The sequence below is a fragment of the Lepus europaeus genome, chromosome 14, assembly GCF_033115175.1.
Source record: "Lepus europaeus isolate LE1 chromosome 14, mLepTim1.pri, whole genome shotgun sequence".
Taxonomy (NCBI): domain Eukaryota; kingdom Metazoa; phylum Chordata; class Mammalia; order Lagomorpha; family Leporidae; genus Lepus; species Lepus europaeus.
This window is the reverse complement of record NC_084840.1, coordinates 82,073,010-82,087,196: the sequence shown is the minus strand read 5'-3', so window position 1 is coordinate 82,087,196 and position 14,187 is coordinate 82,073,010. Positions and strand designations below refer to the sequence as shown.

The 14,187-nt window shown below is 44.5% G+C and overlaps 2 protein-coding genes across 3 annotated transcripts in view; one reads left to right on the top strand and one right to left on the bottom strand.

The window, feature by feature from the left end:
* Nucleotides 1-6,394, bottom strand: part of ZMYND11 (zinc finger MYND-type containing 11) — a 125,487-nt gene extending 119,093 nt beyond the window's left edge. Inside the window, exon 1 of one of the 2 annotated variants that reach the window (XM_062211065.1) lies at nt 6,191-6,394. The gene's annotated coding sequence lies outside the window, so the exon portion shown is untranslated. Of the gene's footprint in view, nt 1-5,813; nt 5,896-6,190 lie in introns of those variants that run through there. The other variant, XM_062211064.1, reaches the window with a different exon arrangement.
* LOC133773490 (collagen alpha-1(I) chain-like) lies at nt 4,560-9,131 on the top strand. Its single transcript, XM_062210811.1, has 4 exons — nt 4,560-4,618; nt 5,033-5,903; nt 5,992-6,147; nt 8,818-9,131. The coding sequence occupies exons 1-4, from the start codon at nt 4,560-4,562 to the stop codon at nt 8,974-8,976; spliced, it is 1,245 nt and encodes a 414-aa protein (XP_062066795.1). The 3' UTR covers nt 8,977-9,131.
* Nucleotides 9,132-14,187: the final 5,056 nt, after the last annotated feature.

Below are 14,187 nucleotides of genomic sequence, written 5' to 3'. Positions count from 1 at the left end.
CAGCCTCCTGCTCATGTGTCAGAGAAGGCAGCAGAAAATGGCTCAACTACTTGGGTCCCTGCCACCCGCAAGAGAGACTGCATGGAGTTCTGGGCTGCTGGCTTCAGCCTGGTCCAGCCTGGGCTATTGTGGCCATTTGCACAGTGGACCAGCTGATGGACTGACTCTCTCTCTCTCTCTCTCTCTCTCTCTCCTTCTCCCTCCACCTTCCCCACTCCATAGCTCTGCTTTTTAAAGAAATGAATTAAAAAAAAAAAAAAAAAACTCACGAGTAATCTTAACTCCAGTACGATGTACCTTAACTCACAGTTTGTTCTACCACTTACTTCCCCCATTTCATTTTATTATTTGTGCTTCAGTAACTATTACTATAAACTATGAACTCTGTGATGGCAAGAACAGTCTTATCTTGCTATCTGGTTCATCTCAATGCATAACAAGTATCTGGAACATGATGGCATTTTAATAAATAACAATGTATTAGTAAACTGGGTCAAGATATGAAAATTGCACAAAATTCTCCTACAAGAATATACAATGTATTTTAACGTAATCTTATAAACATTATGAAGACGGACAATAATAGCATATATTTAAAATGAAACTAGTTTACTACAAAAATATTGTTCAGCTTACAAAAATAAAAATACTGTGTGTCCAAGTTTTCAACTGAACATGTTTTCCAACTAATGTTTAAGATGTGATCTGAATATATATTCCGCAATCTCTGAAGAACAAACATAAAAGAATCTACATCAGTACTTCTAAAGTTGGTAGGAAATTGAATTGAAAACTAAATTTAGTGGGGTGCAAAAAATATTGAAATCCAGGCATACAAAAGATCTTCAAGAAATTGTATATTAAAAATAAACTGGTGCATGGATTTCACAAAATTTTTGTATCAAAATAACTTATCTTTTGCTTCCATTTTCCACAAAAGCTTTAAGAATCCTCATTTATGGTCCGTTAAAAACTCTTCATACAATAATATGCATTACCTTTGTCATTTCTTTCTCAGTATTCTACATTAAGTGAAAGAAACCGTTAACCATTTATCAGGCAAATACTATGAACATTTAATGATATTACCAAACTTTTAGGGACATTTTCCATAGACACAATGTAAGTTGTAAGTGTACAATGAGTTAACAGTGAGACTAAATCACTTAAGTGCACACAGTGTATTTTGATTGTGCTCTGATCAAAAACATTTTAAACGCTCTTATCTTGTATATTATTGTGAGAATAATTTCCAAATTACTAAATTTCCCTTTTAAAGAAACTGAGTTAAAAATCAGAAAACTATTCTTGAATAGTTTCTATTCTCCCAAAAATGAAAGATTAACTAAATGTCTAACTAAATTAGATTACATATTAAGTTGAGCTAAATAAATAAATCTATTTGTGAAATTCCTCTGCAAAAATCTTTTTAAGACTATTTGCAATTGTAATTATAATAAATCATATAGCATTTTCATAATACAAACTAAGTAACTTTTTAAGAATCTTCTAAGTGAAAAATCAGTATCAGCAAACAACCTCAAAACAAAAGTATCTTTCCTTAATGCATAACTCATTTCTGCATGTTTAAAAACAATAGCTAAACCACGATTATTCAAAAAGACTATTTACTGCATACTTAGATTTTAATTTTTACCTCACTTATATCATCTTCATTTGTATCATTTATCTCTTGTCCCAGGATATGCTCAAATTTTTATGTTATATAGCTCACTTTCTCTCTTAAAACATCTAATTTTCCACTTCTCTATAATTTACATGTATATGTGCTGGAATGGGACAGAACTATATATGGATGCTACAAGGAAGTGAACCTTCCATAATTGAAAAGGAAGACTGCTGTGCAGTCCGGATGGTAATATGTGGGAGGTCTCTAAAGGTGGGATAGTGGATGTAAATTCCTGTCAACAGTGGCTGAGGCATGGCAGACATAACTGATATATATTATTACCATGGTATTCATTTATGTAATAAAATTGTAGATAACAGAACATCAAGACATCTTGGAGAAAAAAATCCCAGGTCACTAATGTCTGCACAGAATTATTCTACCCAAGCAGCTTTACATTTGTTTTTGTAAAAAGAAAACAAAACAAAACAAAACAACCCAAAAAACTTGTCAATGACACTGTAAGAAGTTAACTGAAAGTTACAAAGTACTTCAAAAACTTCATAGAAAATGGAATTAAGAATATTTTGGTGTAAAAAACTGTGAAACCCCTTCATACTCATATTAGAGATACAAGAAGAAAGTAAATTCAGTTGTTTATTTTTTACTTCTTGATAAAATACCCCCCAATCGCTGGTTTGAGTCCCAGCTGCTCCACTTCCAATCTAGCTCTCTGCTATGGTCTGAGAAAGCAGCAGAAAATGGCCCAAGTCTTTGGGCCCCTGCACCCTCCTGGGAGACCTGGAAGAAGTTCCTGGCACCTAGCTTTGTATTTGCTCTGCTCTGGCCATTGCGGTCATCTGGGGTGTGAACCAGTAGGTGAAAGACTTTCTTTCTCTCTCTCTCTCTACCTCTCTCTGTAACTCTGGCTTTCAAATAAATAAAATTTAAAAAATAAATAAATAAAATGAAATACCCCTCCAAAAATTGACAAGGGATTAGTTTCCATGATGATGAAAAGAAAAGGTTCTTTTTTATTCAGAAAGATTCTCTTTATGTAGAAAGCCTATCTGTGTTGAGCAAATATAAAACAAAAACCTGAAGCAGTTACAGACAGGAGACAAATGTGGAAAAACAAAAAACATTAAAGCCAGTAACAGCTAATTAAGCCAATAGTTAAGAACTCACATGCTGTATATTTCAGATCTACATATTATTCATCAAAGATTATGAAGTAATGATAAAAACTTTCTTAAAATCATCTCAGGTGAACAAGCCCTATGGAGTGTAACAAATGCTTATTTTCCAAGGGAAAAAAACAGAGATTCAGAGGCATGTTCTGACAGTTAAACACAAACTAGGAAAAAAAAAAAAAAGCCATATCATATGTGAGTATGCCATAGTGTAACTTCAGATCTTTATGCCTTTCCACATTAAACAATTCTCAGGACAGAAAATATCATCTTTCTTCCACCCTAGATCACTTAAGATTAGAATTTCACTGAGAAGACAAGATGGCCTCAACCAGAAAATCATATGGAAACTGACACTATCAGTCAAGGATCTATAGTTTTCCTACAGCAACTAGAAAATAATGCATTGTAAAAAGCTCAACTTGTGCTAACCTTTCCTTGTCATGCTTATTATGAGCCATGCACTATTTCAAATGCTTTAACAGATTCTCTGATCCTTACAATAACCCTAGGAGGCTGGTGCAATTACTATCATCCTGTTTTACAGAAACTGATAGTAACTATGGCCAAGTTTAACTAACTCGCCAGAGGCTACTTTGCTACTAAATGACAGAGGAGAGACTCAAAGACTCAAATCCAAGCCACTGGGCTTCAATGTCTGTGCTCTCAATCATGTTGATGACCAAAAAAAAAAAAAAAAAAAAAAAAAAACCAAAACCAAAAACAAAAACACAACACAAAACCAAAACAGCAACAGCAACAAAACACAAACTAGTCATCCCGGAACAAAATGAAATGTTAAATCCGAGTTAAGGTTTCAAACAGGGAAAGGTATTTATCATAAAGTTAAGTCTTACTACTGTCCATTTTCGCCATCTTTTTTTTTTAAAGATGCATCCTCTAAGCTTTAATGTATGATGTTCTTCATATAGAATTCAGTTGAAAGACAAGTAACAAACTCTGAAACTAGGGGCTTAGGGCTTTAAGTAAGCAATGTTAGAACAGCATCTGATCTGTCTAGGACAAATGTTAAAACTTCCTTAGCTCCAATTAGTGCCTAGGTTAAGGTATGCCAAAGAGTAGGATTTCCTCTATCATACATTATGTGAACAACTCTGACAACAAAGGGGTTACTGAAGGGTGCAAGTTCAACATGCCATTCACTGGTATATGCAAGATGTCACCCACTAAAGCATCAACACGATGCTACCCTGGGAATACTGAATAGCAGCTAAGTTTTATCGTACAGAAATCCTCTTAATTATCGAGTTAAACAAGAAAAAACATGTTGGTTCTGTCATGATGATATCTTCCCATATCTTCTGATCTTTGATCCGCTAGTCTGATCATCTTGGAAAGCAAGGTCAACCAAAATAATGACTCCAGTGGAACCAGCAACAGTTTGTCAAAGATAAGGAAAGCAAAATAAAAAAACTATGCCTGCACAAAAGTTAGAAATTTATCTCCTGCTTGGACAAATTAGACACTCAGACAAATCACAAAGATGACGCTGCCTACCAGACAGTACTCAAACTTCCAAAGCACAACCAACGCTACTAGCTCCCTGAGAACGTCCAATCACTAATTAGACCCCCAAATCTGAAGAGGTTGTGCCTGTCCTAACTACTAAGAACTAGTCTGTGCCTCGGTTTAAGAGGAGGAGGACGAGGAGGAAGAGGAGGAGGAAGGGGAGGAGCGTCTCCTCTCCCCCATTACTTTATTTTGTGACTTTCAACATGGATTATTCCCAAAAACCTTCTAGGTACTGTGCACGCATCAGCAGGACGGACTCCGGGTACTATGTGCACACCAGCCACGGGCCCTTGGGGTACTACTGCATGCACAGCTTCTAAGTGCCCAGGATACTGAGTTCACTGCATATGACACCAGACACCGTGCACACATTGCATAGCCCTGAGATGGCCTGCACACCATACAGCGAGCCAGGTACGGGGGACACTCGGATATGAAACACCAAGCCACACTGGAGACCCCGAATACTGTAAAAACTACGTGCGTTCTGTACATGCCACCGGGTACTGCATACACAGTGCCACAAGGATACTATGTAAACACACACTCTGTGACTCGCTATTACGTACACCAAGTGCTGTGTACACACCTCGCTCCTCACCGGGCACTCTGCACACCACACATGCGACCACGCAGAGGGCACCAAGCACCGTAGACACACCGTTTATGACACCAGGCCGGACAGGGCAGCGGGTCCCGCGGACTCATCGCAAGCGCCCCTCGGCCCGGCCCAGTGGAAAAGCGCGAGGGGAGATCGCGCAAGGGAAAGTTCAGGTCCCGCCGCGCGCAGGAAGCCTCTCGTCCCAGCCGCGTCCAGAGCAGCTTCGCTCCCGAGCTCAGGGTGGGAGAGCGGCAGCGGACCCCACAAGGATGGACCAGAGGCCCTGAAGAACCTGTTGAGGCAGCGATGGCCTCGCCGCTGGTCGCCCGCAGCCCCCGGCAAACAGATGGATCCCTGCCTCGGGCCTCCGGGCCTGCTCTATCCCGCGCTCCATCGCTCGCACACACACGACGCACTGCGAAGACCAACGCTGCCCCTCCGCCTCCACACGCCCGGAGCCCAGCCGACCTCCACCGCGTACGGGCCCCGGAGGCCGGGCCTGGCGGGCGGCGCGGGGCCTGGCGGGCAGCGCTCACGCGACTCCGCGGCTTCTTGGCCCGGGCAGGCCCCGCGCGGTCCTCCGAGGCCTCCTTCCCCAGGTCTCCTCGGCGGCCGCGGCCGGGCGAGCGAGGGGGCGGCGGGCGGATGGGACGCGCCAGCCCCGCAGGCCCCGCCGCCCCCCGCCGCAGGCCCCGCAGGCCCGCCCGCCGCCCACAAAGCTCTCGGGGCAGCCTGGAGCCGAGGCCGCACCCGGGGCAGGCTCCACAGCACGGGCCGCACCATCGTCACGGACGCCCTCGCCCTCCCCTCCGCCGCCGGCCGTCCCGCCGCCCCGCCGCCGCCGAGCTTTCCCCACCATTATGCTCCGGCTCCGCCGCCGCCGCCGCCGCCGCGCCCGGCCCTCCCCTCCGGTGCCGCCTCCTTCCCGCCGCCCGGCGCCTCTCGGGCCTGAGCCGGCTACGGGCGCGGGGGGCGGGGGGGACGCTCAGGCCGCCTCCTCCTCCTCCTCCTCCACCTCCTCCTCCTCCTCCCAGGCGGCCTCCTCCCTCTTCCCAGGCTCCCCCCGCCGCCGGCTCCGCGCGAAGGGCTCGGGGATCGAGGGTCGCCATGTTTGTAATTCTCCACCGCAGAAAACACCGCGGACGCGCCTGGGCGAACGAAGGCGAGGCGACCGGGGCGTTGTGTGCGGGGTGAGGGCCGGGAGGGCACGGAGGCTTCGCCGCCCGCACTTACTGTGTCTCCTCGCCGAGCGGCGGGCCTGCGGGACTGGAGCTGGGTGGGAGCGGAGCTGGAGGGGCCGGGGGCCCTGAAGGTGTCAGAGAGGGACCGGAGCGGAGTTGGTGCGGGGCCTGAAGAGGCTGCAGCTAGGTCGGTGCGGGGCGGGAGCGGCTGCGGGCGGTGGGAACTTGGGCGCAGCTGCCCGGGAAAGTTGGCGTTTCTGCGAGGCCAGGGCCGCGACTCACGTGGCGATGCTGTGCGGGGCTGCCGCTCGGCCCCACCGGCCCCTCGGCCAGCCCGCCCGCGGCCCCTCTCCGGCTCCGCAGAGTGGATGGTGTCTGGTAGAGGCTCGCTGGGCCGCCCGGGGGGCAGCACGGCCTGGGCCGGGAAGCGCACGGGGGGCTCTAGCGGCGGGCGCCGGACTTGCGCACCCAGCCGGGCTGGTAGCCACCTCCCGCCCCAAGGCCTGGAGCCCCTGCACTTCAGCTCCTACCTTCCCTCTGTCTTGTCTTCCGCGCCTCTATCCGAAATTTGTTTCAGCATATTCGGATGGAGCCACACATGCACTCCCTTAGCAAGACGCACGTGAAAGCTACGTAGGTGCAGGCGCGCACCGAGAGCTGAGGCGCGAGGGGATCATTGTTAGGCTGGGGCCATTCCCGGGCAGTGGCCCTGTGTGTGCACACGGGACCAACCAGTTTCACGGTTTTCGTGGCCCCAAAGCGCAAAGGGATTGCGAGACCTTAATTCCTACATGATCAAAATTGGTAAGGTGGGTTTCATAGTTTGTCAATCCCGTTATCGAAAAGAATGGCAGGAAGATGCTGAATCTGTCCTTCCCGGTCCGCGCCCAGTAGGACTCAAAAAGATCTGGACCACAGATTGTGATCTGTTTGGGAAGAACACTACAAATTTGTGTGAGGAAAAGTAGGTTGTCTTTTGTAGTAACTCTACGTTTAACCAAGGGTGATCTCTTAAAATATGTGGTGGGAGAAAGTCTCAGCTCTAAGGGCAGTTTTAGAGTTAGGAATTGCCCCCAGTGACCTTGGTCTGGTAGGAGTTTGGAAGGAAGACATCTCAGCCAGAATTCATTCCTGCCTTTCTCATTGTCTGCATGTACCTGAGACTCTTCGGAAAGAAACTGTCCCATTGACAGCCCTGGTTCTGATCTGTCCAAGTTTTGGATTATCTCAACATCACAAAACAATTTGAGTTCATTTTAAGGACAAATCCATGGCATTAGCCCCACAGTAGAGTGTCGGAAGGAAAATCAAGCCCTATCTGGGTCGAATGCTGGTGCAGATTTCCAGCAATGAATAGCTTCATGTGAATCACCTTGTTTTTGGTTTGAAGTCTGTTACTTCATCTTCTATATTACACAGAGGCCACCCAAGACAGCATCCTGGTTGTATAAAGGAAAGTTTGTTTCAGGAAACAAGTGGCTGCACAACTCATTTCCTCAATTACACTTTCTAGGCATTGTTTTCACTCTTATACACAGAAACCATCTCTCAGTCTACCTAACATAAGTTAGACTGGTCTTGCCTAGAATGTAAACTTTGGCTCTATTTTTACCTTTAGATAGCTTAATTGACCTCATTTGTCCCGCAGCTGTGTAGATTCGTGTGTGGGGATCTGGGGGCCAATGGGTGGAGGTTGGAGACCAACTTACTTAGGTCCACATAACACAAGTCATGCCATGAATTTATCTAGCAGATTGTGGAAACGGGGCAAAAGGCTAAGGTGGTGAGGGAAAAGGGATGTGTAATGGGACATGAGGAATGGTTTGCATAAACCCAGACTGTGCTTCTAAAACTCAGTGCCTCAGACACCCCCTCCCAGGAATGACCCTCCAAATTTGTCCTTAGTCCTACCCAACACTGTTGATACTTAATCATACTTGATCTACTTGATCAGCACATCACTTTCAAGATTTCTACCTTAAGAAATGTTACATAAATGAAGAAAGCACAGAGGATTTAGCAAATCAAAGTAGAAAATTTATCTTCTGGAAAATAAATTAGGGTAACCAAAGAAATAGTAAAATACTGTATATTCTTTAAAAAACAAAACTAGAACAAAGGACTGTCAATGTTTTCACCATAGTGAAATGTTAAAGGTGTGAGGAAGCATGTTTACCCTGATTGGCCATTATACAGTATAGACATAAATAGAAATGTCATAAAGTATCCTATAAATGTGTACAAAATAACTCGAAAAATAAAAACAAGAGCCTGGCACTGTGGCATAGTAGGTTAAGTCTCTGCCTGTGGCACCAGCATCCAAAATGGGTGCTGTCGTGTCCCTGCTCCTCTTCTGATACAGCTCTCTGCTTATGGCTTGGAAAAGCAATGGAAGATGGCCCAAGTGCTTGGGCCGCTGCACCTTCGTGGGAGACCGGAAGGAAGCTCCAGGCTCCTGGCTTCAGATCAGCTCAACTCTGGTATTGTGGCCATTTGGAGAGTGAACCAGTGGATGGAAGACTTTTCTCTGTTTCTCCCTCTCTCTGTAACACTACCTCTCAATAAATAAATAAAACTTTAAAAATAGATAAAAAATTATATCCTTACCTTGTACTATTTTTAAACAATTCAAACAACTTTAATTTAATTATCAAAACAGGAATTTTTTTTTTTCAAAAGCCTGACAACATGCAGATGAATGTATTGAAGATTGAGGGTGGAGAAAATATCCCAAGTCCTAAAGCAATGGAGAAAAAAAATGTTAAGTTGCCGAAGTCCCACATGAGAGTACCTGGATTCAATTCTCAGCAGTGGCTTCTGACTGCAGCTTCTTGCTAAGGCAGATCCTAAGAGCAGCAATTGTGGTTCAAGTAATTGAATTCCTTCTACTCATCTGGGAGACCTGGATTATGATCCTAGGAGCCCCTGCCCAGCCCAAGCATTTGGGGAGTGAACCAGCATATAGAAGCTCTCTCCCAGTGTGTGTTTCTGTGTGTCTGCCTCTCGAATAAAATAAAAACAGTGTAAAAACTGCTAAATTTGACTGAAATTTTATGAATCTTGTATATCAAAAACAAGTATAGTGTTACTTTAAAATATACCTATAAGAATTTCATTCTAATACACTTCCACTTTCTTCACGTAGTTAAGAGCAATAGGTATTTCTTAGGACTGGTATCAGCAGGGCCACATAGAGTTAGTGTAATTGGAGTCTCTTGTTTTCACAGTGTTCATGAGTTGCTGTTACGTAACATGCATTGGTGCAAGTTTTTATTTATTTTGCTGTTGCTGTTCTATTTTGTGTTTTGCATTAAAGGTTGAGTTATATAAACATTGAGTATTGGGTGTATGCTTTGAGGACATAATCTTTTTTATTAAATTTATATTTATTTTTATTTGAAAGGGACAGAGACACAGAGTTTGATCTTCCATCCCCTGGTTCACTCCCCGTAGCACCTGCTGCTACAAAAGTGTGCGTTAGCAGAAAGCTTGAAGGGCAAGCTGAGCTGAGACTGGATGTGGAATATGGGCATCCCGAGGGGCATCTTAACCACTACACCAAATGTCCATGCCTACAACACAGTCCTAAATGTGCAGTGTTGAATTGCTGTGAAAAGCTTCTGGAGTACAGATGAACAGCATATTATAGAGAAATTGTTGAACAGGAAGTGATATGGTTACTAACATAAGCTAAAGAAATAAACAGGTCTGTCCCTGAGGGACTTGGTGTTACACACTTATGAGGACTCAGTAACACACAATATCTTTTTCTTCTTTAAAGTAATAGTAACATTTTGAAATTATAAGAATTTTTTCAGTAACAAATTACTTTTTTAAAAAGAAAAGATTCATTTATTTATTCGAAAGACTTACACACAGAGAGAAGGAGAGGCTAAGAGAGAGAGAGGTCTCCCATCTGATGGTTCACTCTCCAATTGGCAGCAACGGTTGGAGCTGTGCCGATCCAAAGCCAGGAGCCAAGAGCTTCTTCCAGGTCTCCCATGCAGGTGCAGGGGCCCAAGGATTTGGGCCCTCTTCTACTGCTTTCCCAGGCCATTGTAGAGAGTTGGGTCGGAAGTGGAGCAGCCAGTTCAAACAGGTGCCCATATGGGATGTCAGCATGGTAGGCGGTGGCTCTACCCACTACACCACAAAGCCAGCCCCACAAATTATACTTCAAAGGTGTCAAAGACTGTAAAGTAAAATTAAAAGGCTAGCTAAGAAATATTTATGGAAAAAGTAATCACTAGGATACTAGTCTTTAAAAAAATTCTAGTATAGCTCTTTTTTAAACTTTTCTTTTTTTACTTACTCATTTGAAAGACAGAGACAATTGTTGTCCAATGGTTCCTTCCCAAATGCCCGCAATGGCCAGGACTGGGGAACTCAATCCCAGCCTCCCACATAGGCAGCAAGAACCCGGTTGTTTCACCATGAGTGCTCCCTCCCAGTCTATCTGTATGCATTTGCAGGAAGCTCGAATTGAGCAGCAGAGGCAGGCAGGAAACCCATACTGATTTGGGACACAGGCATCCTAACTAGATGTTTTACCGCTAGACCAATGCCCACCCTAGGACACTTGTCATAAAATGTGAAAAGCTATGTCATATCATTAAGACAAACACCAAAAGTCTCCTTGACTGCAAGCAAAGGACACAATTAATTTATAACAACATAAACCATTGATAAATGCAGTTATTCTAATTTACTAGTCATAAATGATAATAAAACATGAGACTGCACCTCTTCAAATAGCATAATTGTTTTTCAATGATAATGCATTGAGGGTAAGCTAAATGGACACTCATACAATAGGTATAAATTGAATTTGTATAAACACACATGAACGACCTTAGGGTTTAAAATACTATCTTCGACCTAAAAAGTCCAAAAAAAAAAAAAAAACCATCCTAAAGATATCATCTGAAGGACTAGTGCCTAAGGTGATGGCATCTCATGTGAGTACCCAGCTTGTCCATTTCAGAACCAGCTCCTTGCTTTTGGGTGTGAGAGAGCAGTGGAAGATGGCTCAAGTACTTGGGCCCCTGGCACCCCCATGGGAGACCCGGGTGGAGTTCCTGGCTCCTGGCTCCATCCTGACCCAGCCCTAGTGGTGCAGTCATTCGGGAAGTGAACCAGTGGATGGACAATCTCTCTGTCTCTCCCTCTTTGTCTCTCTGTAACTCTGACTTTCAAATCAATAAATCTTTAAAAAAAAAAAGAGATACCATTTGAGATACAAGCAAAAATGTATAAATGTCTATGTTGCTTCCCTATTCAAAAGCAGCCTTCAACAATTTTCTCTTTCATTTTATTTTTTTTTAAGATTTATTTTATTTATTTGAAAAACAGAATTAGAGAGAGAAGTAGAGACAGAGAGAGAAATCTTCCATCTGGTGGTTCACTCCCCAGATGGCCGCAATGGCCAGAGCTGCGCAAATCTGAAGCCAGGAGCCAGGAGCTTCTTCTGGGTCTCCCACGCAGGTGCAGGGGCCCAAGGATTTGGGCCATCCTCCACCACTTTCCCAGGCCATAGCAGAGAGCTGGATTGGAAGAGGAGTAGCCGGGACTAGAACCGGCGCCTATATGGGATGCTGGCACTTCAGGCCAGGGCGTTAACCCACTGTGCCACAGTGCTGGCCCCCTCCTTCATTTTAAATAATGTCCAGGCCTTCTTACTTGACTCAACAAGGACCAGCGTCATCTGGTCCTGCTTACCTCCTCCATTTAACTTCAGTCCACACTGGCCATGTTGCATCTCAGCACAGCACAGTACAGGGTTTGCTCCTACCTGGAAAGTCCTCCTCCATTTCTCCAGGGCTCTTCCTACTCAGCCTTCAGGTATCTATCTGTTCAAGTATCACTTTTTACAAACCCTCAGGAGTTCCAGTCTGTATCAGGTCCTCCCTGCGTTTTTCTCCATAACAAGATAATCTGGAAAGCAGCTATGTTTGTCTTAGGGTTTCTAGACTGATGAGAGGTTTCGTCCTTCGTGGCATAGTTAGGCACCCAACACATACTAATGAAATGAAAAAGTGCCACAGGTGAGTGTGATCTCATCTGAAAGCAAAGCACTGTCATAATTTCAGTGCTCTGTTTTAAAATGACACAGTAGCCTCAGCCCTGTCACTCAGGTATTGTAGTCTTCCTTAATGCATATTAATTAAAAACTACATGTTAATTGGATCATGTCGTACTTAGGTTAATAACTCAGGGCTGTGGAGAAAACGATCTTGTTATGCAGGTGTACCAAGCCCCAGGAGGAGCGGTATAACATTCTCTCTTGCCATGGATGCAGAGCCATACATAAAAGAGGCGTGTATTCCTGGGATAACATTTTTGAAGCCCACGAAAGTTCTTGTCTCTGCACTTCCATGTACATGATGTCTCTAGTGAGCCAAAGGCCTCAGTGTGCCATGAAGGACAACAGGAATGTCACAATGCTATCTGAAGGGGTACAGCTGTTTAGTGACACTTGAGACACCCACATCCCATATTGGAGTGTCCGTCTGAGACTCAGCTCTACTTCCTGCCTATATGCACCTTAAGCAGCAGCAGGTGATGGCTCAAGTACTTGGGTCCCAGCTACCCACAAAGGAAACCTAGATTGAGTGCAGGGCTCCTGGCTTCGGACTGGCTCAGTGCTAGATATGGGCATTTGAGGAGTGAACCAGCTAACGGAGTATCTGTCTCTATCTTTTTCCTTTTGTCTTTAAAAAAAATTTAAGTTTTTATGATGTATATGTGAGGATACATTAAAAAGTTCTTGAAAAATGGAATTTGAAAATAAATGTAGGGGCCGGTACTGTGGCATAGTGGGTAAGACCACCACCTGTACTACTGGCATCCCATGTGGGCGCCCATTCGGATCCCACTCCACTTCCTATCCAGCTCTCTGATATGGCCCAGGAAGATGGCCCAAGTCCTTGGGCTCTTGCACCCATGAGGGAAGCCCAGTGGAGAATCCTGGCTCCTGGCTTTGGATCGACACAGCTCCAGCTGTTGCAGCCATCTGAGGAGTGGACCAGCAGATGGAGGAATTCTCTCTCTCTCTCTGGCTTTACATCTCTGTCTTTCAAATAAATAAAATAATTTTTAAAAATTTGCATTACTGTAAAAAGGCTCAATACTTCACCAAATAGTAAGTTTAACAAATGAAAAGCAAAAAGACCCTAGATTAGTGGGGATACAGACAGCAGCTAAAAACAATAACTGAATGGAAAAATTACCATTTCACCCATATACAGTAAATTTTAATGTAATCACAGATCATTAAAACTATAGTAGTATAACATTCTTAACCAATGGCTTCCTAAGGGTATAAAACAAAGTTTTACAGAATTATATTTGTAGCAATACTGATACACATAGACTTTTTTTTTAAACATTTATTTATGGGCCAGCGCCATGGCTCACTTGGTTAATTCTCCTCCTGCAGAGCCAGCATCCCATATGGGTGCCGGGTTCTAGTCCTGGCTGCTCCTCTTCCAGTCCAGCTCTCTGCTGTGGACCAGGAGGGCAGTGGAGGATGGAGAGGTCTTCCATCCGATGGTTCACTCTCCAATTGGCCACATCGGCCAGAGCAGCACTGATCCGAAACCAGGAGCTTCTTCTGGGTCTCCCATGCAGGTGCAGGGGCCCAAGGACCTGGGCCCTCTTCTACTGCTTTCCCAGGCCATAGCAGAGAGCTGGATTGGAAGTGGAGCAGCTGGGTCTTGAACCAGTGCCCATATGGGATGCCGGTGCTTCAGGCCAGGGCGTTAATCTGCTGCACCACAGCGTGGCCCCACATAGGCATTCCTTTCTTTTTTTCTTTCCTTTGTGTGTTTGTGTGTGAGTGTGTTGTGTTAAATTTTAGCTCCCACCTATAAGGGAGAACATGCAGTATTTGTCTTTCTAGGTCCAGCTTATTTCACTCAACAAGATTTCTGCTTTATTTATATGAAAGGTAGAACTACAGAAAAACAGAGCGGAGAGAGAGAGAGAGAGAGAGAGAGAGAGAGAGAGAGAGAGAGAGAGAGAGAGAGAGAGAAATTCCCAAATTCCTCC

Bases quoted from the DNA above. Each gene is read 5' to 3' on its own strand.
- LOC133773490 (XM_062210811.1), top strand. From the start codon at position 4,560: ATGGATTATTCCCAAAAACCTTCTAGGTACTGTGCACGCATCAGCAGG. The intron at 5,904-5,991 runs GCCTGAGCCGGC...TCCTCCTCCCAG, and splicing joins CGCCGCCCGGCGCCTCTCGG to GCGGCCTCCTCCCTCTTCCC. The intron at 6,148-8,817 runs GTGAGGGCCGGG...TTTTTTCAAAAG, and splicing joins ACCGGGGCGTTGTGTGCGGG to CCTGACAACATGCAGATGAA.